Genomic DNA, 25,027 nt, shown 5'->3' on the forward strand with positions numbered 1-25,027 from the left:
AACTCGTAATACTTAATCGTTGTAGATCAAAAGTTTCTCTTCAACTCTGTCCCTGCAGAGCATTGCCATCCTCAGCCACTGCAGAAAGAGAGACGGCAGGGCAGCCCTCCTATGAATCTATGCCAAGCCTGAGCCTCCACCCTCCCTCTATCTGTACTCTGTAACTGCGTGACTGCCAGGCATGTAGGGGGGGGGAGTAAGGGGAGGGTGGAGAGAAATACAGGGACATCTAGAAGCTTCTGAATCCAGCTACAGCTGTGCAGGGATAGGAGACAGACAGTGTATTTAGAGAGAGACCACAGACAGAGAGCCAGCACAGTCTAAGGGAGCAATCGCAGGTGAGGGGACCTACACCTTAGACAAACAGACAGCTGCGCATTGGACATGGGTGTGCTAGGAGAAAGTAACAGGCATTTAGGCTGACTGCTTCTTTTTATTGTCTGTGTTATGTCAACACTATAAAATCAGCTTTCCAGACCTGCTCTGTTTTTAGTAAGCTGCAATATAAACTTCTGCTTCTTTCTGCTTGCTCTGCCCAAAGGCTTACAGTCATTTATTAAACACCTTGGTTTGGGTCAGTTCTTTGGGGCAGCCAGGCAGGTGATGTTTCTAGTTATTCTGCTACCTTATCTGTTGTACCCCACACCTCTTTGATTGTAAGCTCCTATGGGGAGGGCTACCTTTACCTTCTGTTTCACGTCACTGTATGTAAATTTGTATTCTGACCCCCTCCTGCGTAATATGTTACTGCTATATAAATAAATCATTTTGTAGGGGTTATTATTATGCGGTGTTGACACAACAACACGGATCATTCTTCTAAAATGATTTCCACATTTAACACTAAGGTGACGTGACCCGATATATTGTTGTGATTTAAACCTGGCTATTGGTTACTGCCTTGAGTAGGTGGCAAGAGGTACATTTATCTATTGATGAGATCTGACATTTATCCCAGACCACACTATGAGCTAAGTTTAAGTGTTTACGCTACAGATAAGTGAATCCTCTCTCTTTCTGTTTGCTGAGATCTTTGTGACATTGGGACAGCATTCTAATTGCATTTAATTAACCTGCCCATATTACAAATCTGGTTTAAGTTGGAAAAGGTGTTTTGCATTATGACTGGCTATTTAAATAAACTCAATTTAAAAAGAAAAAAAAAAACTTTTTAAAACTGAAATGAGAGTACAGGTTGAGTATCCCTTATCCAAAATGCTTGGGACCAGAGGTATTTTGGATATCGGATTTTTCCGTATTTTGGAATAATTGCATACCATAACGAGATATCATGGTTATGGGACCTAAATCTAAGCACAGAATGCATTTATGTTACATATACACCTTATACACACAGCCTAAAGGTCATTTTAGCCAATATTTTTTATAACTTTGTGCATTAAACAAAGTGTGTCTACAGTCACACAATTCATTTATGTTTCATATACACCTTATACACACAGCCTGAAGGTCATTTAATACAATATTTTTAATAACTTTGTGTATTAAACAAAGTTTGTGTACATTGAACCATCAAAAAACAAAGGTTTCACTATCTCACTCTCACTCAAAAAAGTCCGTATTTCGGAATATTCCGTATCTTGGAATATTTAGATATGGGATACTCAACCTGTACTTTGTTCAGCAATTTATTTGTGACACCAGCAGACGTCCAAATACGACCCCCTGTTGTCTAATATGTGTTTCTTCTCTCCAGAACTTAACACTTGTTGCGGGGCGTTTATAAATATATAAACATAAGCAGTGGCGTGCGGTGAGGTCAGTGGCAGGTGAGGCACTGCAGCCATAATGTACGCTGAGGCCCACCGATGACCCCTACCACCGCTGAGCTGATGTCTTCTATTGCCCCACAAGCCAATACCCACTGCTGCTGTTGCTAATGGCTGCTGCCTATGCCAATCTACTACAAAATTGCCGCCATCAACCATCCTGGCCCCCCTGCCACTAATTTGCATCTCAGTCCGATGCAGCCACTGCCAAACTTGTGATGAGCAGGCTGCTAATATATTGTAAATTTGGTAATATAAAAAATAAATATTAAGGGGGGAGGGTGATGCCAGGGAGAGGGTGACAGAAGTGGGTGCCAGAGAGAAGGTGACACTGACAGCATTGGGAGACAGAGAGGGTGACACCAGGGAAAGGATGACAGCATTGGGTGACAGAGAGAAGGTGATGCTGACAGCATTGGGTGACAGAGTGGGTGACACCAGGGAGAGGGTGACAGAAGTGGGTGCCAGAGAGAAGGTGACACTGACAGCATTGGGAGACAGGGAGAGGGTGATGCCAGGGAGAGGGTGACAGCAGTGGGTGCCAGAGAGAAGGTGACACTGACAGCATTGGGAGACAGGGAGAGGGTGACAGAAGTGGGTGCCAGAGAGAAGGTGACACTGACAGCATTGGGAGACAGGGAGAGGGTGACACCAGGGAGAGGGTGACAGAAGTGGGTGCCAGAGAGAAGGTGACACTGACAGCATTGGGAGACAGGGAGAGGGTGACACCAGGGAGAGGGTGAGAGAAGTGGATGCCAGAGAGAAGGTGACACTGACAGCATTGGGAGACAGGGAGAGGGTGACACCAGGGAGAGGGTGACAGAAGTGGGTGCCAGAGAGAAGGTGACACTGACAGCATTGGGAGACAGGGAGAAGGTGACACCAGGGAGAGGTTATCAGAAGTGGGTGCCAGAGAGAAGGTGACACTGACAGCATTGGGAGACAGGGAGAGGGTGACACCAGGGAGAGGGTGACAGAAGTGGATGCCAGAGAGAAGGTGACACTGACAGCATTGGGAGACAGGGAGAGGGTGACACCAGGGAGAGGGTGACAGAAGTGGGTGCCAGAGAGAAGGTGACACTGACAGCATTGGGAGACAGGGAGAGGGTGACACCAGGGAGAGGGTGACAAAAGTGGGTGCCAGGGAGAGGGTGATGCTGTGGAGAGGATGAAAGCAGTGGGTTACACGGAGAGGGTGACACTAGGTATAGCACAATATAAAATACAACATAAACAATACATCCCGGGGTCCGTGGAACAGCACGGGTGAGCTCACACAATGTCACACTGAAAATACACTTTTTGGGGGGCACGCTTGAAAATGTCCACAGGGATGTAAATGCACACATTTTTTTCAGGTCCTGCTCTTATCAGCGATCGTGAAAGGCACACGGAAAAGCTTTTTAGTATCAGGGTGACCTGTTCCCCCTAACGCAGACAGCAGAAGGGACCCTCTATCACTATATACTGTACTACACTCTCGGTAATTTACCTCACATATTAGCTCAATATTTTTTCCTATTTTTCAGCACTCTTTCATTGGCGAATTTGTTGTAGTCTCCCTGCACTGTCCTTTGGCATCAGGGTTACGATCAGCATCTAACACCAACAGCAGAAGTGTTCTGTCTGTCTTATTTTTTTTATTTACAGTACATTATACAGTGCAGGTACACAATTATGTATTCCTGTTTTAACTGGAAATACCTATGCAAATAACTATGTTACTGCACAATCTGCTGAATCAAATTGTATCAATCGCTTTCTTCAACAAAAAATTCTAACAATGTGGCAATCATAAAATTACAGTGTTGCTACCACTTACATAAGCAACAAACGTTTTAGCAATTAGAACACATCAGCGTTTCTGTTATCTTTATCACAAGCTTACAGTATATTGGCCCTCATTCCGAGTTGTTCGCTCGCTAGCTGCTTTTAGCAGCATTGCACACGCTAAGCTGCCGCCCTCTAGGAGTGAATCTTAGTATAGCAAAATTGCGAACGAAAGATTCGCAAAATTGCGAGTAGAAATTTCTTAGCAGTTTCTGAGTAGCTCGGGACTTACTCTGCCAGTGTGATCAGTTCAGTCAGTTTCGTTCCTGGTTTGACGTCACAAACACACCCAGCGTTCGCCCAGACACTCCCCCGTTTCTCCAGCCACTCCCGCGTTTTTCCCAGAAACGGCAGCGTTTTTTCACACACACCCTTAAAACGGCCAGTTTCCGCCCAGAAACACCCACTTCCTGTCAATCACATTACAATCACCAGAACAAAGAAAAGACCTCGTACTTGGCGCAGTCGCACTGCGGACATTGCGCATGCGCAGTAAGCGGAAAATCGCAATATAGCGAAAATCGGCAACGAGCGATCAACTCGGAATGACCACCATTGTTGCTCCTGGGACGCTCATGCTTGATCAATTGAGGTGAATACTGTTCTCTCTAATACAAGCCTATACTGTTATTCTAAAGGACCTCGATACTTTATTAATTGAGGTGACAATTGTGTCTTTTCCATATTGGGTTACTCTAACTTTACATTATTTTATATTTATGTGATCTTTTTCAAATATCACAATAATTGGCGGTTAGGGAGCAATATGATTAAGGATCATTAATGCCAATTAACTTGTTTTTTGTATTTATGCTTTTGACCGAGTGTTATGCGGATAATGAATGAGGTCCCAGTTGGAATTGCTCCTATATTACATGTGCAGTTTCAGTCATTTGTAAACATTTCAGATCTTTTTGGTGTAAAACATTAATTGGTATTGTCATTTATGACTAGAGTAGTTATTATCGGATTATGTGATCAACAAACTGTGTATACATTAAAGGTCACTTTTACGTTTGATTTAATTCAATGTTTGGTATATCTAAGTATTTTGGGGAACTGTACTCTTTTGAAGATGGAATAATAAAAGTTATGTTTTAATTTTTTCTAAGTGTGCATTTACAACCCTGCGGACATTTTCAAGCGTGCCCCCCAAAAAAGAGCATTCTTTTTCTAAGTGTATTTTCTCTGTTTATTTGGCTCTGGGGAGCACCACCAACCCGTATTATACTCTCTGTTGGGCTTATAAATTATAAGCTCTGTTGGGCTTATAAATTAGGTAGTTGGCTTTATATCAGTACTTCATGATATAATCATCCATTTGCATCTGTTTGAGATATTTTCAGAGGCTCAGGGTGGGGATCCTGTTGCAGACATTCAATTTATGCTTTTCTGTCCACAAAGTCACACTGACAAGCACTCACACTGTACTGAGGCACACACACTCACACTGAGGCACACACACTCATACTGAGACACGCACACTGACACTCACACTGAGGCACACACACTCATACTGAGACACACACACTGACACTCACACTGAGGCACACACACTCATACTGAGACATGCACACTGTCACTCACACTGAGGCACACACACTGACATACACTGAGGTGCACACACTCATACTGAGACACGCACACTGACACTCATACTGAGACACGCACACTGACACTCACACTGAGGAGCACACACTCATACTGAGACACGCACACTGACACTCATACTGAGACACGCACACTGACACTCACACTGAGGTGCACACACTCATACTGAGACACGCACACTGACACTCATACTGAGACACGCACACTGTCACTCACACTGAGGCGCACACACTCATACTGAGACACGCACACTGTCACTCACACTGAGGCACAGACACTCATACTGAGACATGCACACTGTCACTCACACTGAGGCACACACACTGACACTCACACTGAGGTGCACACACTCATACTGAGACACGCACACTGACACTCATACTGAGACACGCACACTGACACTCACACTGAGGTGCACACACTCATACTGAGACACGCACACTGTCACTCACACTGATGCACAGACACTCATACTGAGACATGCACACTGTCACTCACACTGAGGCACACACACTCATACTGAGACACACACTCATATTGAGACATGCACACTGACACTCACACTGAGGCGCACACACTCATACTGAGACACACTCATACTGAGACACGCACACTGACACTCACACTGAGGCGCACACACTCATACTGAGACACGCACACTGACACTCACAATGAGGCACACACACTCATACTGAGACACGCACACTGACACTCACACTGAGGCGCACACACTCATACTGAGACACGCACACTGACACTCACACTGAGGCACACACACTCATACTGAAACACGCACACTGACACTCACACTGAGGCACACACACTCATACTGAGACACGCACACTGACACTCACACTGAGGCGCACACACTCATACTGAGACACGCACACTGACACTCACAATGAGGCACACACACTCATACTGAGACACGCACACTGACACTCACAATGAGGCACACACACTCATACTGAGACACGCACACTGACACTCACACTGAGGCACACACTCATACTGAGACACATACACTGACACTCACACTGAGGCGCACACACTCATACTGAGACACGCACACTGTCACTCACACTGAGGCATTTGGACTTTTACTGAGACACACAGACACACTGAGGCACACACACACTGACACACACTACCAAAGTAGTTACCTCCAGGCTGGAGGTGCCAGCTCACACTGCAGGAGACAGTGTCAGTAAAGTAGGCAAAGCAGCAGTCAGATCGCAGAAGACTTGGCACAGTCGGGGGCGTGGCTTAATCACGGATATGTGACCACGCCCCTTTTTATAAAAATAACCCCCTCACCATCAAGCAGCAGGCTCCAAAGCCAGCCCGACACTAGCTGGTGTACACAGTGCCCCCCCCCCCCCCCCCTTCCACTACTACTCCCTGCAGCCCTGTCACGGGGGGAGGGGGGGGGGAGTCTCTGGTGATCTGTGGGTGTCAGCCAGTGGCGTGCGGTGAGGTCAGTGGCTGGTGAGGCACTGCAGCCATAATGTACGCTGAGGCCCACCGATGACCCCTACCACCGCTGAGCTGATGTCTTCTATTGCCCCACAAGCCAATACCCACTGCTGCTGTTGCTAATGGCTGCTGCCTATGCCAATCTACTACAAAATTGCCGCCATCAACCATCCTGGCCCCCCTGCCACTAATTTGTATCTCAGTCCGATGCAGCCACTGCCAAACTTGTGATGAGCAGGCTGCTAATATATTGTAAATTTGGTAATATAAAAAATAAATATTAAGGGGGGAGGGTGATGCCAGGGAGAGGGTGACAGCAGTGGGTGACAGAGAGTGTGACGCTGACAGCATTGGGAGACAGGGAGAGGGTGACAGAAGTGGGTGCCAGAGAGAAGGTGACACTGACAGCATTGGGAGACAGAGAGGGTGACACCAGGGAAAGGATGACAGCATTGGGTGACAGAGAGAAGGTGATGCTGACAGCATTGGGTGACAGAGTGGGTGACACCAGGGAGAGGGTGACAGAAGTGGGTGCCAGAGAGAAGGTGACACTGACAGCATTGGGAGACAGGGAGAGGGTGATGCCAGGGAGAGGGTGACAGCAGTGGGTGCCAGAGAGAAGGTGACACTGACAGCATTGGGAGACAGGGAGAGGGTGACAGAAGTGGGTGCCAGAGAGAAGGTGACACTGACTGCATTGGGAGACAGGGAGATGGTGACACCAGGGAGAGGGTGACAGAAGTGGGTGCCAGAGAGAAGGTGACACTGACAGCATTGGGAGACAGGGAGAGGGTGACACCAGGGAGAGGGTGACAGAAGTGGGTGCCAGAGAGAAGGTGACACTGACAGCATTGGGAGACAGGGAGAGGGTGATACCAGGGAGAGGGTGAGAGAAGTGGATGCCAGAGAGAAGGTGACACTGACAGCATTGGGAGACAGGGAGAGGGTGACACCAGGGAGAGGGTGACAGAAGTGGGTGCCAGAGAGAAGGTGACACTGACAGCATTGGGAGACAGGGAGAGGGTGACACCAGGGAGAGGCTGACAGAAGTGGGTGCCAGAGAGAAGGTGACACTGACAGCATTGGGAGACAGGGAGAGGGTGACACCAGGGAGAGGGTGACAGAAGTGGATGCCAGAGAGAAGGTGACACTGACAGCATTGGGAGACAGGGAGAGGGTGACACCAGGGAGAGGGTGACAGAAGTGTGTGCCAGAGAGAAGGTGACACTGACAGCATTGGGAGACAGGGAGAGGGTGACACCAGGGAGAGGGTGACAGAAGTGGGTGCCAGGGAGAGGGTGATGCTGTGGAGAGGATGAAAGCAGTGGGTTACACGGAGAGGGTGACACTAGGTATAGCACAATATAAAATACAACATAAACAATACATCCCGGGGTCCGTGGAACAGCACGGGTGAGCTCACACAATGTCACACTGAAAATACACTTTTTGGGGGGCACGCTTGAAAATGTCCACAGGGATGTAAATGCACACATTTTTTTCTGGTCCTGCTCTTATCAGCGATCGTGAAAGGCACACGGAAAAGCTTTTTAGTATCAGGGTGACCCGTTCCCCCTAACGCAGACAGCAGAAGGGACCCTCTATCACTATATACTGTACTACACTCTCGGTAATTTACCTCACATATTAGCTCAATATTTTTTCCTATTTTTCAGCACTCTCTCATTGGCGAATTTGTTGTAGTCTCCCTGCACTGTCCTTTGGCATCAGGGTTACGATCAGCATCTAACACCAACAGCAGAAGTGTTCTGTCTGTCTTATTTTTTTTTTATTTACAGTACATTATACAGTGCAGGTACACAATTATGTATTCCTGTTTTAACTGGAAATACCTATGCAAATAACTATGTTACTGCACAATCTGCTGAATCAAATTGTATCAATCGCTTTCTTCAACAAAAAATTCTAACAATGTGGCAATCATAAAATTACAGTGTTGCTACCACTTACATAAGCAACAAACGTTTTAGCAATTAGAACACATCAGCGTTTCTGTTATCTTTATCACAAGCTTACAGTATATTGGCCCTCATTCCGAGTTGTTCGCTCGCTAGCTGCTTTTAGCAGCATTGCACACGCTAAGCTGCCGCCCTCTAGGAGTGAATCTTAGTATAGCAAAATTGCGAACGAAAGATTCGCAAAATTGCGAGTAGAAATTTCTTAGCAGTTTCTGAGTAGCTCGGGACTTACTCTGCCAGTGTGATCAGTTCAGTCAGTTTCGTTCCTGGTTTGACGTCACAAACACACCCAGCGTTCGCCCAGACACTCCCCCGTTTCTCCAGCCACTCCCGCGTTTTTCCCAGAAACGGCAGCGTTTTTTCACACACACCCTTAAAACGGCCAGTTTCCGCCCAGAAACACCCACTTCCTGTCAATCACATTACAATCACCAGAACAAAGAAAAGACCTCGTACTTGGCGCAGTCGCACTGCGGACATTGCGCATGCGCAGTAAGCGGAAAATCGCAATATAGCGAAAATCGGCAACGAGCGATCAACTCGGAATGACCACCATTGTTGCTCCTGGGACGCTCATGCTTGATCAATTGAGGTGAATACTGTTCTCTCTAATACAAGCCTATACTGTTATTCTAAAGGACCTCGATACTTTACTAATTGAGGTGACAATTGTGTCTTTTCCATATTGGGTTACTCTAACTTTACATTATTTTATATTTATGTGATCTTTTTCAAATATCACAATAATTGGCGGTTAGGGAGCAATATGATTAAGGATCATTAATGCCAATTAACTTGTTTTTTGTATTTATGCTTTTGACCGAGTGTTATGCGGATAATGAATGAGGTCCCAGTTGGAATTGCTCCTATATTACATGTGCAGTTTCAGTCATTTGTAAACATTTCAGATCTTTTTGGTGTAAAACATTAATTGGTATTGTCATTTATGACTAGAGTAGTTATTATCGGATTATGTGATCAACAAACTGTGTATACATTAAAGGTCACTTTTACGTTTGATTTAATTCAATGTTTGGTATATCTAAGTATTTTGGGGAACTGTACTCTTTTGAAGATGGAATAATAAAAGTTATGTTTTAATTTTTTCTAAGTGTGCATTTACAACCCTGCGGACATTTTCAAGCGTGCCCCCCAAAAAAGAGCATTCTTTTTCTAAGTGTATTTTCTCTGTTTATTTGGCTCTGGGGAGCACCACCAACCCGTATTATACTCTCTGTTGGGCTTATAAATTATAAGCTCTGTTGGGCTTATAAATTAGGTAGTTGGCTTTATATCAGTACTTCATGATATAATCATCCATTTGCATCTGTTTGAGATATTTTCAGAGGCTCAGGGTGGGGATCCTGTTGCAGACATTCAATTTATGCTTTTCTGTCCACAAAGTCACACTGACAAGCACTCACACTGTACTGAGGCACACACACTCACACTGAGGCACACACACTCATACTGAGACACGCACACTGACACTCACACTGAGGCACACACACTCATACTGAGACACACACACTGACACTCACACTGAGGCACACACACTCATACTGAGACATGCACACTGTCACTCACACTGAGGCACACACACTGACATACACTGAGGTGCACACACTCATACTGAGACACGCACACTGACACTCATACTGAGACACGCACACTGACACTCACACTGAGGTGCACACACTCATACTGAGACACGCACACTGACACTCATACTGAGACACGCACACTGACACTCACACTGAGGTGCACACACTCATACTGAGACACGCACACTGACACTCATACTGAGACACGCACACTCATACTGAGACACGCACACTGACACTCACACTGAGGCGCACACACTCATACTGAGACACACACACTGACACTCATACTGAGACACGCACACTGACACTCACACTGAGGCGCACACACTCATACTGAGACACGCACACTGACACTCATACTGAGACACGCACACTGACACTCACAATGAGGCACACACAGTCATACTGAGACACGCACACTGACACTCACACTGAGGCGCACACACTCATACTGAGACACGCACACTGTCACTCACACTGAGGCACACACACTCATACTGAGACACACACTCATACTGAGACACGCACACTGACACTCACACTGAGGCGCGCACACTCATACTGAGATGCGCACACTGACACTCATACTGAGACACGCACACTGACACTCACACTGAGGTGCACACACTCATACTGAGACACGCACACTGACACTCACACTGAGGCACACACACTCATACTGAGACACGCACACTGACACTCACACTGAGGCGCACACACTCATACTGAGACACACACACTGACACTCATACTGAGACACGCACACTGACACTCACACTGAGGCGCACACACTCATACTGAGACACGCACACTGACACTCATACTGAGACACGCACACTGACACTCACAATGAGGCACACACAGTCATACTGAGACACGCACACTGACACTCACACTGAGGCGCACACACTCATACTGAGACACGCACACTGTCACTCACACTGAGGCACACACACTCATACTGAGACACACACTCATACTGAGACACGCACACTGACACTCACACTGAGGCGCGCACACTCATACTGAGATGCGCACACTGACACTCATACTGAGACACGCACACTGACACTCACACTGAGGTGCACACACTCATACTGAGACACGCACACTGACACTCACACTGAGGCGCACACACTCATACTGAGACACGCACACTGTCACTCACACTGAGGCACAGACACTCATACTGAGACATGCACACTGTCACTCACACTGAGGCACACACACTGACACTCACACTGAGGTGCACACACTCATACTGAGACACGCACACTGACACTCATACTGAGACACGCACACTGACACTCACACTGAGGCGCACACACTCATACTGAGACATGCACACTGTCACTCACACTGAGGCACAGACACTCATACTGAGACACGCACACTGACAATCATACTGAGACACGCACACTGACACTCACACTGAGGTGCACACACTCATACTGAGACACGCACACTGTCACTCACACTGATGCACAGACACTCATACTGAGACATGCACACTGTCACTCACACTGAGGCACACACACATACTGAGACACACACTCATATTGAGACATGCACACTGACACTCACACTGAGGCGCACACACTCATACTGAGACACACACTCATACTGAGACACGCACACTGACACTCACACTGAGGCGCACACACTCATACTGAGACACGCACACTGACACTTACAATGAGGCACACACACTCATACTGAGACACGCACACTGACACTCACAATGAGGCACACACACTCATACTGAGACACGCACACTGACACTCACACTGAGGCGCACACACTCATACTGAGACACGCACACTGACACTCACACTGAGGCACACACACTCATACTGAAACACGCACACTGACACTCACACTGAGGCACACACACTCATACTGAGACACGCACACTGACACTCAAACTGAGGCGCACACACTCATACTGAGACACACACTCATACTGAGACACGCACACTGACACTCACACTGAGGCGCACACACTCATACTGAGACACGCACACTGACACTCACACTGAGGCACACACACTCATACTGAGACACGCACACTGACACTCACACTGAGGCACACACTCATACTGAGACACATACACTGACACTCACACTGAGGCGCACACACTCATACTGAGACACGCACACTGACACTCACACTAAGGCATTTGGACTTTTACTGAGACACACAGACACACTGAGGCACACACACACTGACACACACTACCAAAGTAGTTACCTCCAGGCTGGAGGTGCCAGCTCACACTGCAGGAGACAGTGTCAGTAAAGTAGGCAAAGCAGCAGTCAGATCACAGAAGACTTGGCACAGTCGGGGGCGTGGCTTAATCACGGATATGTGACCACGACCCTTTTTATAAAAATAACCCCCTCACCATCAAGCAGCAGGCTCCAGTCCAAAGCCAGCCCGACACTAGCTGGTGTACACAGTGCCCCCCCCCCCCCTTCCACTACTACTCCCTGCAGCCCTGTCACGGGGGGAGGACATAAGATAAAGGGTTGAGTTTAAGGCAAATAGTAAAATAAGTAAAAAAGATGGGAGCAAATTCTGACATATTTGAAAACATGCAGAATTGATGAGTTTTGCTGTAGTTTTGTCTGTATCGGAAGGAAAAAGTGTGGGTGGGGTGTGGGGGGACTGGGATGTGGGAGGGGCTGTGACATGGTGTGTGTGTGTGTGTGTGTTGAAAACACTGTGCTTGGTGAACTGAAATCCATGAGAGTCTACAATAGCTAAACTTGGTTCCATTGTGAGTTTGTCCAAATAGACATAGGTTTGTGAGGTTAATACTTTTACAAATACTGTACATATACTGTGAATTTAATCTTGGACTAATATTTTAGACATACGCCTCAAAAAGTACAATACAGGGAAGTGTCCAGCTGGTGGCACTGGTGCTATTGCTGTCAATTTGACAGAACTGTTTACAAGTTATTTAGTTCCTTATTTTTGCTACTAATCATCCTGCGCAAACACATATAAATATAGATCTGCAGAAGGAAGACGTGTTCTCTGAAAACTTTAAGCATTTGTATTCGACCATCCCTGTAATTGAGTGTAAACTGTTTTTGGTGACAGCTTCCTATTAGTCGTATTTGCAGAGTGTCTCTGTCCTGTATTATGGCTGCCATCCCCTAGCTGTCACTGTCTCTCTCTCTGCTGGGTTGCTGCATGCATCCTGTTGCAGCAGTGAAAACAGGGGCGAAGGGGGCAGCAATGGCGCCGCAGCAGGATAAGGAGGAGGGGTGCCGGGCGGCCCGAAGGCGTGAACGCCGGGGGAGGGGGGGTTGGCTGCAGGGAGGCAGGACCCCCTCCCCTTTGCATCACCTGCAGGGAGCCCTGGGCCAGTAAAAGGTGAGGCCCAGAGGCGGGGGGGGGGGAGGAGGGAGAGGCAGATAAAGCAGCAGCCGGGGGGGAGGGAGTTAATAGCTCCATTTTCCCCACACAGGAAAGGAAGTACCTGTGTCTGTCCGGTGGCTGCTGCAATTCCAGGGATCCAGGCATGGCTTCCACAGTGACCGGTGGCAGGTCACCATCACAGCAGGGAGCAAGGGTCGGGCAGCGCTTGGCAGAGCGGCCAGAGAGGAGAAGGGAGCTTCCAGCACGATACAGAGGCCGGGAGGTCAGCATTTCTGGCCAGCAGCTGCAGGGCCCATCCGTTCGTTCCTCTTCAGAAAGGCAGCACAGGAGCAGTGAAAATGGTGCTGTGGCGCCATCTGGTGGCCGGAGGACACATAAGAAGAAACAACCAGGGGAAAAAAGAAAGAAAGTAGGAAAAGCAACTGCTAGATCCGGAAGGCAGCAGCGACCAGCAGCCCTGCGAAAGGAGCAAGGGCAAGAGGGGGGTGAGTACCAGCCGGGGCAAGAAGGCATAGGAGAAAGGGGGAATGGGGCAGCCATTTTAGGCCCAAGGGGGGAGGGGCAGAGCGGCTATGGCCTACTACAGTCCAGGGGAACCCCTATTAACGTTGCAGCACAACGGTTGCAGAATACCCCAACACAGGCTAGGAACGTAGGAGCAGCATGCCAGGAAGGGGGAGTTATTCTCAACGACACAGCTAGCGGGGCAGGGTCACCCGAAGTGAGGGGGAGATGGGTATTCCTGGCAGAGACACAGCAATATAATAGCCCGGCTAGGCAGCCAGAGGGCACTCCTAGGCAAGGGGGTAACTGGGGACAGGGCGCAGGGAGCGCACAGGACAGGGACATTACGCTAGGGTTGCGAAACCAGCTTGCCTGCTCCCCTGCGTTTATATCCCCGCCCAGGAGAATGTACCAGCAGACACCAACGCCAGTCACAGGACAGAGCAGGGGCCACGAAACGCTGCAAGCAAGCAATCGGGAGCAAGGAGCCACATCGCAAGATTTCACATCACAATCGCAAAATTTCACATCACAAGCGCAAAATTTTACATCACAAGCACAAGATTTCGCATCACAATCGCAAGATTTCACATCACAACCACAAGCGAGAATCCAAGACAATTACAGCAGTTACAGAGACAGTGCGGTCCTCGCCATGCCCAGCGGCCCGTCAGGGCAGCATCTTGCCGCTGCAAGAGCGGCGGAGAAGAATACAGCGGAGGCCGGTGCCGTGACCAGCCCGGCCAGAGAAGACGTCTCCACAGCATCACTCAGGAACGGTGAGATGAACCATGTGTTTAATATGCAGAATGTGAATGTTATGCCGTTGTTTAATAGCAATACACAAAGTGTGAGGGGTGGTACTGAAAAGGGGCAGAGGCAGGGGTTGCACCAAAACAGCGCAAATGGCAGGGGGGCCACCTTAAACGATGTAGCGAACACGCAATGGGAGGGTAACAGCGCCGCAGATAATCAGACGGGCAAGCGGGGCAATAGCAGCGCGTCCGAGTCAGACGACGACGAGTCATGCAAGGTATTGAAAGAGCAACTGCGGTTGGCCAGGGCCAATCACAAGAAGAAGAAGTTGTCAGCCCCAGGGGCAGATACAGCGTGGAGTAAGCTAGGTCAGACCGGAGCAGCTAAGCCAGTTTTCTTACAGCAGGGAGGCGCATTGGATCACGAGCTAGGCGCATTGGCAGGGCATTTGCCTAAAGAAATCAGGAAGGAAATTGTGAAGGGGGATTGCATCGACATATGGTCCCTTACAGAGGAGGGTCTCAGGGACAAGGAGAGGGGCAGCGAGAAGGGAGTAGGGCGAGGGGAATCCTACAAGACAATTGACAATTGGATGACCGGGATGTTCGCATACTCTGGTTGCTACATAGAAGCTTACCCAAATATGGCAATGAACATGATGAAATACATCAATCTTGTTTATTCAGTGTACAAGGATTATGGGGGAACTGCGTGGCACAGATACGACGAGTCCTTTAGGTTAAGAGCGCAAGGGCAGCAACCCATCAAGTTTGGGACAAAGGATATCGAGCTGTGGCTCAAGGCGCAGGCAAGAGGGGCTAGCGATAAAGAAGCGACAGCGCAAAGGCAGGGGACAGGGAGGCCTGGCACGCATAGACAAGATATGCTCAAATGCTACGCCTTCAATGACACCCGGTGCACACGGGCGTTCTGCAAATTCAAGCACGCATGCACGCACTGCAGCGGAAGTCACCCGGCAAAAGACTGCTTTAGGAAAAAAGGCCGCCAGGGAGAGAGAGGGGAGAAGGTATCCGGAGCGCTTGTGCCTGTCAAAGGCAAGTAGCCCAGTGAGGCGGGAGGGTATGCAGGCATGGCTAGCCAGGTACCCCAAGCGTTTAGAAGCCCAGCGGTTGCAGGAGGGTTTTAGAGTAGGGTTCAAGATCCCAGTAAGACGGGAAGTCCTTCCGGGCGACCGCAATAGGAACCTTCATTCCATCAGGGAGCAGCCGCAGGTGGCGCGTCAGAAAATTGGAAAAGAATTGGAGTTGGGCAGGATAGCCGGGCCATTCGCGGCCCCCCCAATTGAAAATTTGGTAGTGTCACCGCTGGGGTTAGTTCCCAAGAAAGCACCGGGAAAGTTCAGACTTATTCAACACCTATCTTTCCCGGAGGGGGCATCGGTTAATGATGCCCTGGACATGGAACAGTGCTCGGTGCAATATCAGTCGTTTGACCATGCAATAAAAATGGTTAGGAGGCAAGGGAAAGGGGCCTTGTTGGCGAAGCTGGACATCGAGTCAGCGTTCAGGCTACTCCCCCTGCATCCGGACAGTTTTTACCTTATGGGTTTCCAGTTTGAGGGCCAATATTTCGTGGACAAATGTTTGCCTATGGGATGCGCAATATCTTGCGCGTTATTCGAAATTTTCAGCTCCTTCTTGCACTGGTGCTTGGAAGCACGGACAGGCTGTAGGGCAGTAGTGCACTACCTGGACGATTTCTTGCTGGCAGGCCCAGCTCAGTCTGGGCAGTGCGCGCAGTTGCTGCAAGAGCTCACAAAGATGCTGAACGAGTTCGGAGTCCCCATTGCGGGGGAGAAAACTGAGGGCCCAAAACAGGTTATCTCTTACCTAGGTATAGAGATCGACACAGAGAAGATGGAGTGCCGGTTGCCAACAGAAAAAATCGAAAAGTTGGAGCGAGAAATCAGTGCATGCGCCCAAGCGAAGTCAGTTACCTTGGGCCAGTTGCAGTCATTGCTAGGGTCGCTGAATTTTGCTTGTCGCGTAATCCCTATGGGGCGGATTTTCAAGCGACGTATGGAAAGGGCAACAGCGGGAGTGAGGAAGAAACATCACTTCATCCGCATCAGCGGGGAATTGAAGGAAGATTTGTTAGTATGGCAGGATTTCTTGAAACAGTTTAACGGGATACGCATGTGGCCGAGCAAGATATCGCCAAACCATGCACTGCAGCTGTTCACAGACGCAGCAGGAGCCATAGGCTTCGGAGCGTACTTGCAGGGAGAGTGGTGCGCAGAAGAATGGCCGCAAAGGTGGAAGGACAGCGGTTTGACTAAGAACTTGGCAGCTTTGGAGTTGTTTCCTATAGTGGTAGCCGTAGAGGTTTGGGGCCGCAGGCTAGAGAATAAGTTCATACAGTTTTGGTGCGACAATATGGGTGTGGTACAGGCCATAAACAGCCAATCTGCCTCGTCCGCACCGGTGATTAGGTTGCTGAGGTGGTTGGTAGCGGCATGCTTGAGGCACAACATCACATTCAGGGCAAAGCATGTGCCAGGAGTCGAGAACGTTATCGCGGACGCGCTGTCACGTCAGAAATGGGAGGTGTTTAGGGCGGCAGCGCCGTTCGCGCGGGGCCAAGGTTTAACATGCCCTTCTCATCTTTGGCAGATAGCCGAGCCTGTTTGAACGAGCTGGTGGAAAGGTCCCTGGCGCCCAAGACCTGGAAAGCGTACGTGGCAGCATGGGAGAAATGGCAGCAGTTCCAGGGGAACGTAAGCTCAGAGGGCCAGGCGCCCCTGCAACAATTGTTGGAATTCTTAGGCAAGAGTAGGGAGGAGGGAGCATCAAGGGCAGTGGCAAACACCAGGCTGGCAGGGGTATCTTTCTTTTCAAAGTTGCTAGGGAAAGAGGACCTAACTAAGGCATTCGTAGTGCGCACAGTGATGAAGGGATGGGCCAGAGCGGAGATACGGAGACCGGACTCCCGGGAGCCAGTAACCATAGAGAGGCTTAAGAGCATTATTCACATAGTGGCGAAAGTATGTAGCGGAGAGTACGAGGAAACACTGTTTAAAGCAGCGTTTATCATGGCGTTTAGCGGAGCATTTAGGGTCGGGGAGCTGGTAGCGCAGTCAAAAACGGCCACAGGAACAGGCCTGTTGGTAAAAAACGTAGCGGCCTCGCAGGGCGCGGTCTTGTGCAAAATTCACAAGTCAAAAACGGACCAGATAGGGAAGGGAAGATGGGTCCAGTTGGGCAGGCACCAGGACACAACAGTCTGACCAATCGAGGCGGTACAAAATTTTTTGGAGGTCAGCGGTGTTGGATCTTCGGCCATTCATACATATTCTGGGCAGCGGCACGGGCCGCAAAAAGACCATACGGGCGCCAGCTGGGGATGAGGCGAGAAGAGGCAGCAGTTTTTTGGCTGGGCAACAGGGGCATGGTATGGGAGCAGGCCAGGGAGGCCTGGCTCAAAGCCGAGCGGGCATTGGGAAAGCCCGACGTGTTGGTGTTGCACCTTGGGGGAAACGATATCGGGAAAACAAAGTCGCTAGACCTGATCAGGCAGGCCAGGGAGGACATTGCCTGGATAAAAGGGCGGTGGAGCAACGTGCGCATAGTCTGGTCAAAAATTATCCCGCGACTAGCCTGGAGGGGGGCTAGGTCAGGGCACGGAATAGACAGAGCTAGGAAGAAAGTCAATGCGGCCATCGGTAAAGTGGTCACAGCCAACGGGGGAAGCGTTATACACCACAATGACCTTGCAGGGAGGTGTGAGGGTTTTTACAGGCACGATGGGGTGCACCTGTCGGACATAGGCCTTGATATCTTCAACAATGCGTTGCAGGATGCGTTGGAGGGTTTGCGGTGGTAGCGCAGGGTGGGGCTTCGGTCCGCAGGTCGCTGGGACCTCGTGTGGCGGGGAAGGAGCGGTGCACAAGGCATGGTAAGGGGGGATTGTCAGAATGCCTCGCATAAGTCACCAATTAGTAGGCCGTACGCCTGGTTCCAGCTAAATGCGGCAGGGGCCATACGGGTTGCGCGCCGTGGTAGGGTGTTATGCGCATGGTAGCTGGTCCCCCCAGCGCAGGGGGCGTGGTCCGTCGGCCTGCAAGGGCGGGCCGGGTACGCCTCAGGCGGGGAGGGGGCGTGGCCGTTGCCGGTAAGGCACGCCCCAGGCGTTTCTCTAAACAGCGGGAGAGCCGTGCACCGCTTCCTCTCCTTTTTACCCTGCAATGGTGTGTTTTTGGTATTAGGTGGAAATAAAGCTGTGACCATTTATTCTTTGCACAAAATTACAAGTCTCGTCTCCAGTTATTTGATTAGAGCAAGCCGGCGGGGCACCAGAAGGTCACCCTCTCCATCCTTACAGGGGCGAAGGGGGCAGCAAAGGCGCCGCAGCAGGATAAGGAGGAGGGGTGCCGGGCGGCCCGAAGGCGTGAACGCCGGGGGAGGGGGGGGTTGGCTGCAGGGAGGCAGGACCCCCTCCCCTTTGCATCACCTGCAGGGAGCCCTGGGCCAGTAAAAGGTGCGGCCCAGAGGCGGGGGGGGGGGGGGGGGAGGAGGGAGAGGCAGATAAAGCAGCAGCCGGGGGGGAGGGAGTTAATAGCTCCATTTTCCCCACACAGGAAAGGAAGCCCACCCACCCGCCCTGAGTTGGCAAGGAACAGGGTTGGTAGTAGCTAGGACAGGGGTATGGGCCAAGGGAGCGCAGGACTTAGGCAGTTTTTTTTATTTTTTTTCATCACTTGCTTACAAATGACACGTTGTGAAAAGTTATTACGGTGTTTTGTTTTATCGCAATAAACATGGTTTGGTGTAAATCGTTTGTATTTTCTTGTCACAGCGGGTTGCGGGGAAGGAGCGGTGCACAAGGCATGGTAAGGGGGGATTGTCAGAATGCCTCGCATAAGTCACCAATTAGTAGGCCGTACGCCTGGTTCCAGCTAAATGCGGCAGGGGCCATACGGGTTGCGCGCCGTGGTAGGGTGTTATGCGCATGGTAGCTGGTCCCCCAGCGCAGGGGGCGTGGTCCGTCGGCCCGCAAGGGCGGGCCGGGTACGCCTCAGGTGGGGAGGGGGCGTGGCCGTTGCCGGTAAGGCACGCCCCAGGCGTTTCTCTAAACAGCGGGAGAGCCGTGCACCGCTTCCTCTCCTTTTTACCCTGCAATGGTGTGTTTTTGGTATTAGGTGGAAATAAAGCTGTGACCATTTATTCTTTGCACAAAATTACAAGTCTCGTCTCCAGTTATTTGATTAGAGCAAGCCGGCGGGGCACCAGAAGGTCACCCTCTCCATCCTTACTGTTATGGGGAATAAGCCTGTGCTTCTCTCCCTCACTGTCAGATGGGCAGGACTCCCAGCCCGGCCTCTTGAACAGCAGCCAGGGTATCGTTCATTCTAGAACGTCCCAGCTCTCTGTCTGTTTGCCATAGTCAGTCAGAACCGACACTTCAGGCCAGATCTGCCGGCAGCTGGTGCCTGCGAACAGTACAAACGTTTTCAAAATATAAGAAAGGGAACAGCTTGTTTGCATCACGTTGCTGTAGTACTGCTGTGACACTGAGACACGTGCTGTGGATCTGGAAGTGCATTAATGCATATCTCAAGCTCAGTGGACCCCAGTTTGGAAGAATGAGTGAAAAAGCTGCTCTAAGTTTATTCAAATCCACCAATAACATAGTAAAGCAAAAAAGAGGAAGTAACTCTATGCACCCGGACAAACCATGCTGCAATGAAAGGGGCACAACTGCAAAATGTGCAAATCATACTTGCCTACTCATCTGGAATGGCCGGGAGGCTCCCAAAATTCGAGTGGCACTCCCGGCCACCTGGAAAAGAAGGCAAGTTTCCCAGAGCTGGTCATCCGCCCGCACACACCCCACTCCCTCCCCTCCCGTTCATCCGCTCGATTGTAGAGCAAAAGTGGGTGTGGTGATGATGCAATTCGTGCTGAATCATGTCACCATAGCCCCGCCCTCTGCTTTACAATGCCGCTAATCTTGGCATTGTATTGCGGGGAATGATCATGGCTCCACGTCCCCACACTGCCCACCTACACCATTGCCCTGCCCCCTGTAGAGCCAACCCCATAAAAAGTGGTCAGCTGCTTCTTGTGGTGTCATAGACTCACAATTCTCTGCAACAGTAACCCCTTTTCCATTGGTAGAATGCGTCCGCTGAGACACTAGGGTAAATTTACTAAGGTGGGAGGTTTTTTTTTAGAACTGGTGATGTTGCCTTTAGCAACCAATCAGATTCTACCTATTACTGTATCTTCTAGAAGCAGCTAGATAAATGTTAAGTAGAACTGATTGGTTGCTATGAGCAACATTAACAGTTCTAAAAAAAAACTCCTAATATGGCAGGAACGGCTGATTCAGGGAAGCACAGTAACAATTATTGTTCACCAACCAGCCCAGGGGCAAGCACAGCGATACTAAAAGGGGACTTCCAACTTTGCCGTTCCCCAGAATATTTATTCTGTGCAGAAACATTAGCGATGTGCTTGGCGCCCGGGGTTTTGGATCTAATTCATTATCATGCTTTGGTTTTGGCAAATGTACCCTCAAGTGTTTTGGTTTGGTTAAAAATAAACAAAAAAAATTGATAATCATTGATAAAAATCGAAAAAACAGCTAAAAAAAAAGCATGTAAATTTTGCAGTCCAAAACCCGAAATTCTGTTTTAAAATCCAAATTCCAAACTGCAGGAAGATCCAAATGGGGACTCAGGGGGTAATTCAAACATGATCGCTAGGGTGCGTTTTTTGCATCCCTGCGATATGCATGCGCAGTTCAGACCTGATCGCCCGCTGTGCGAAAATGCACAGCAGTGATCAGGTCTGAAATACCCCCTCTGTTTAGATCGAATCTCCTCGGGCGATCTGGTCTAGGTTTGGTTCGAATCGGATACACAAAATTTGGGTGGAATCAGATTTCTGGAGAACCATTCTACACATCTCTAATAAACATGCTCAGCAATACTATATATTTGGTATATGCATGCTCATAGGCGTGTGCAGCACATTTTATTAGGGGGTGCACTGTCGGAGGGGTGTGTCTAGCATCGCCTTTTGGTGTATCTAGCACCATCTATTGACGTTCAACGCAATATAAAATATCCACCCTTGTACTAATCCTAATAATGCAGATGCATTGTCAGATGTTGTGGTGTGCACAGCGGCGTTTCTAGAGAGGAGGGGACCCGTGCGCAGACTCCATGTGTGGGCCCCTCCTCTCCTGTAGCCGTTACCGCAGCTGCTAGTGCTCTCAGCACTGAGACTCTGGAACAGTGCCAGAGTCTACAGCTCATGCGCAGGACTCCAAAAAATTGCCGATGCGCCATTTTTCCGGAGTCCTGCGCATGCGCTGTAGACTCTGGCACTGTGCCAGAGACTCTAGCGCTCAGTGCGCTGGCTGTGGCGGTGATGGCTACGGGAGAGGAGGGGGCCCACACACGGTCAGCGATGGATGCCGGAAAGGTAAGTATAGGAGCAATGGGTGCAGTATGTGCGGTGTGGGCCCCCTCTGGACCCAGGGGTCCGTGTGCACCGCACACACTGCACCCATTAGAGATACGCCAGTGGGTGTGCACCAAATAAACACCCCTGATGGCACTCACTGCAATTACAGTGCTCTTCCTCAGCCTGGTCTGGCTCCACCTCTCTTTCCCCTGCAAGCTGCAGTAACTCACTGACACTAACAGTCGCTGCTGCTGGAAAAACGAGTGACATGTCAATGCTGCTGTCGACCGCCTGCCAGTATTGAACTCTGGCTACATGCTGCTCCTCATCAGTGGCTAGCGTTGGCATAGAATAGAAGGAGAGAGGTGGGTGTGTGATGGGTGGGCATGTGAGCAGCATGACGTCATCACGTCACGTCACATAATGCTGTTTTTGTACATGGAGGTGGAGCCGAGAGTTTGAAAGCCCGTGGCAGTGGCACCCTTAATTAACCCAGATGTCCGGTCAGTAATGCAGTCCTCAGAGGGTGCAGCGCAGAGGGGACAGTAATCAGCCTGCTCGGCGATCGCTGCATCAGGCATGTGAGATCGGGGTGCCTGACATTAGGGGGTGCCTGTGCGTACCAGGCACCTCCCCTGCGCACGCCTGCTATGTACTAAACATTATGGAGGAGATTTATGAAAGAGCAGTTTTGCAAGTGAAAGTGCATGCTGGTACTTGTAGCACCACAAGTGAGCACTAGAAATGGTGGCCCCGTTATGAAATAAGAGTTACGCTGTCATAAATAAATAAAATAAAATATTATTACTCCTATGGGTGTGGTATAGTGGACTGACTTTTATAAGATCTACTTCCCTCTGGTCGACATGAGAACATCAACATGCTTAGCAGTTACCATGTTGGCATTCATCATGTTTTAATGGATGACATGTCGACATATTAGAATGTCGACCTAATGACCCTGGTGGCTAAATGGTCATTTACCTATTCCCGGTGGAAAATCGTGTCTCCAGCGATCATGTGACATGGAGTTCCGGTGCAGACGGCTGACGAGCGGCACTCTGTTAACTATTGGCCCCCTAGCCTTAATACCTACCCCTTACCCTAACCCTCCCCCTAGTGTCCAAAGCTACGCCCCCTCCCCTGCAGCCTACCCCTTACTGCAGCGCATAAACCTAACCATCAGTATTCTGGCGACGTATCAAATATCGACTTTGTGATCATTTCGACATTCTGAGGATATTGACGAGTTGCCTGTTGATATCTTGAACCATATTAATATTCTAGTGTCAACATTGAGTGCTTAGAAAATTTCCCAGCAAAAAAGAGTTAGTGCAATGGTGAGTATGGCCCATTATCAGTGTAGGATGATACGCGGTAGACTGAGAAGTGTTACTCTCCACCTCCAGCTACAATACTGTATATTGGTGATCATTCTATCAGGATAATTCAGTGCAGTTACAGATTACAATGTTCTCACCACCTTCCTGCCCCTCAGGTGCGTGCATGAGTTCATCATTAATTGGTTTCCTCTTTTCAGGGAATTTGCTGTACTGTAATTACGTGGAAAAGAAACCAAGATTCTAATATAATTTAATAGATAAATATTTCTTTAATAAAAATACTTTTACAATTTGAATACTTTTCATGCTTGGGGCAGATGTAAAAAGAGGAGACGGGTATGACTTGATATAATCAGTGCCATTAATCTCACAAGGCAAATATGAACAATTATACTAGTTGTGTCATCATGTGTACATGTAGCAAGTGGTAAAAACAAAAGGCAGTTTTTCAGTGGATTTGTCAAAAAAATTGGTTATTTATTACCACTTCTCTAGGATCTATTAAAAGGCTGAGCATGGATTTCTCCAGTGGTGTCTTCGGCTCGTGATAATAACATCGCAACAATAGTCAGCTGTGGTGGCCAAGCATTATGGAACCCTTTAGCACATGTGTAGCAAAGCTTGGAGAGAGAGAAATTGGATAAAGATAAAGTACCAACCAATGAGCTCTTGTCATTTTCTTAACAACATATGCATCAAACTTTATTGGGTTTGTAGCTGTAAAGTTACTACATAGACTATTGTCTACTCTGCTTGTATGTCAAGCCAAAAACAGTCCTTACTAAGGACACATTTATAGGCTTTACTGCATGCCAAGTTGTAGTACCAGGGTCCATGTGTACAACACCCAATGGTTGAAGCATAGACCTATTTTATTCAAAGTAGGGCCATGAGGCTTACCATGGTAACAAAAGTCTGGTAGCCCAGACCAGGGTGCTAGTAGTCTCGTCCATACCTCCATGCAAGTCTCTCTGGTGAAAGCCATAGTTGACAGATTGCCAGTTTGGGTCTTGTATATGTAATTAGAAATGTAGCAAAAATGGCCCATTGAATAATTTTCAATTTGTTACGGTTTTCTTTTGACTTCACAGAGGCAAGATGTCTAAGGGGCCGGCAATTGGCATTGACCTGGGCACCACCTACTCATGTGTGGGTGTTTTTCAGCATGGAAAAGTAGAGATCATTGCTAATGACCAGGGTAATCGGACCACCCCCAGTTATGTGGCTTTCACGGACAGTGAGAGACTCATTGGGGATGCGGCAAAGAACCAAGTGGCTATGAACCCAACGAACACTGTGTTTGGTGA

General features: G+C 49.0%; 1 protein-coding gene across 1 annotated transcript in view; it reads left to right on the top strand.

Annotated features, from left to right (window-relative positions):
* Positions 1-233: 233 nt before the first annotated feature.
* LOC134966043 (heat shock cognate 71 kDa protein-like) overlaps positions 234-25,027 on the top strand; it is a 39,287-nt gene continuing 14,493 nt past the window's right edge. The window contains exons 1-2 of the mRNA XM_063942506.1: positions 234-338; positions 24,812-25,023. Coding sequence (XP_063798576.1) covers positions 24,819-25,023 — 205 coding nt within the window. The 5' untranslated portion in view covers positions 234-338; positions 24,812-24,818. The remainder of the gene's footprint in view (positions 339-24,811; positions 25,024-25,027) is intronic.

This window comes from Pseudophryne corroboree, chromosome 10 (assembly GCF_028390025.1).
Source record: "Pseudophryne corroboree isolate aPseCor3 chromosome 10, aPseCor3.hap2, whole genome shotgun sequence".
In the NCBI taxonomy this organism is placed as follows: Eukaryota; Metazoa; Chordata; class Amphibia; order Anura; family Myobatrachidae; genus Pseudophryne; species Pseudophryne corroboree.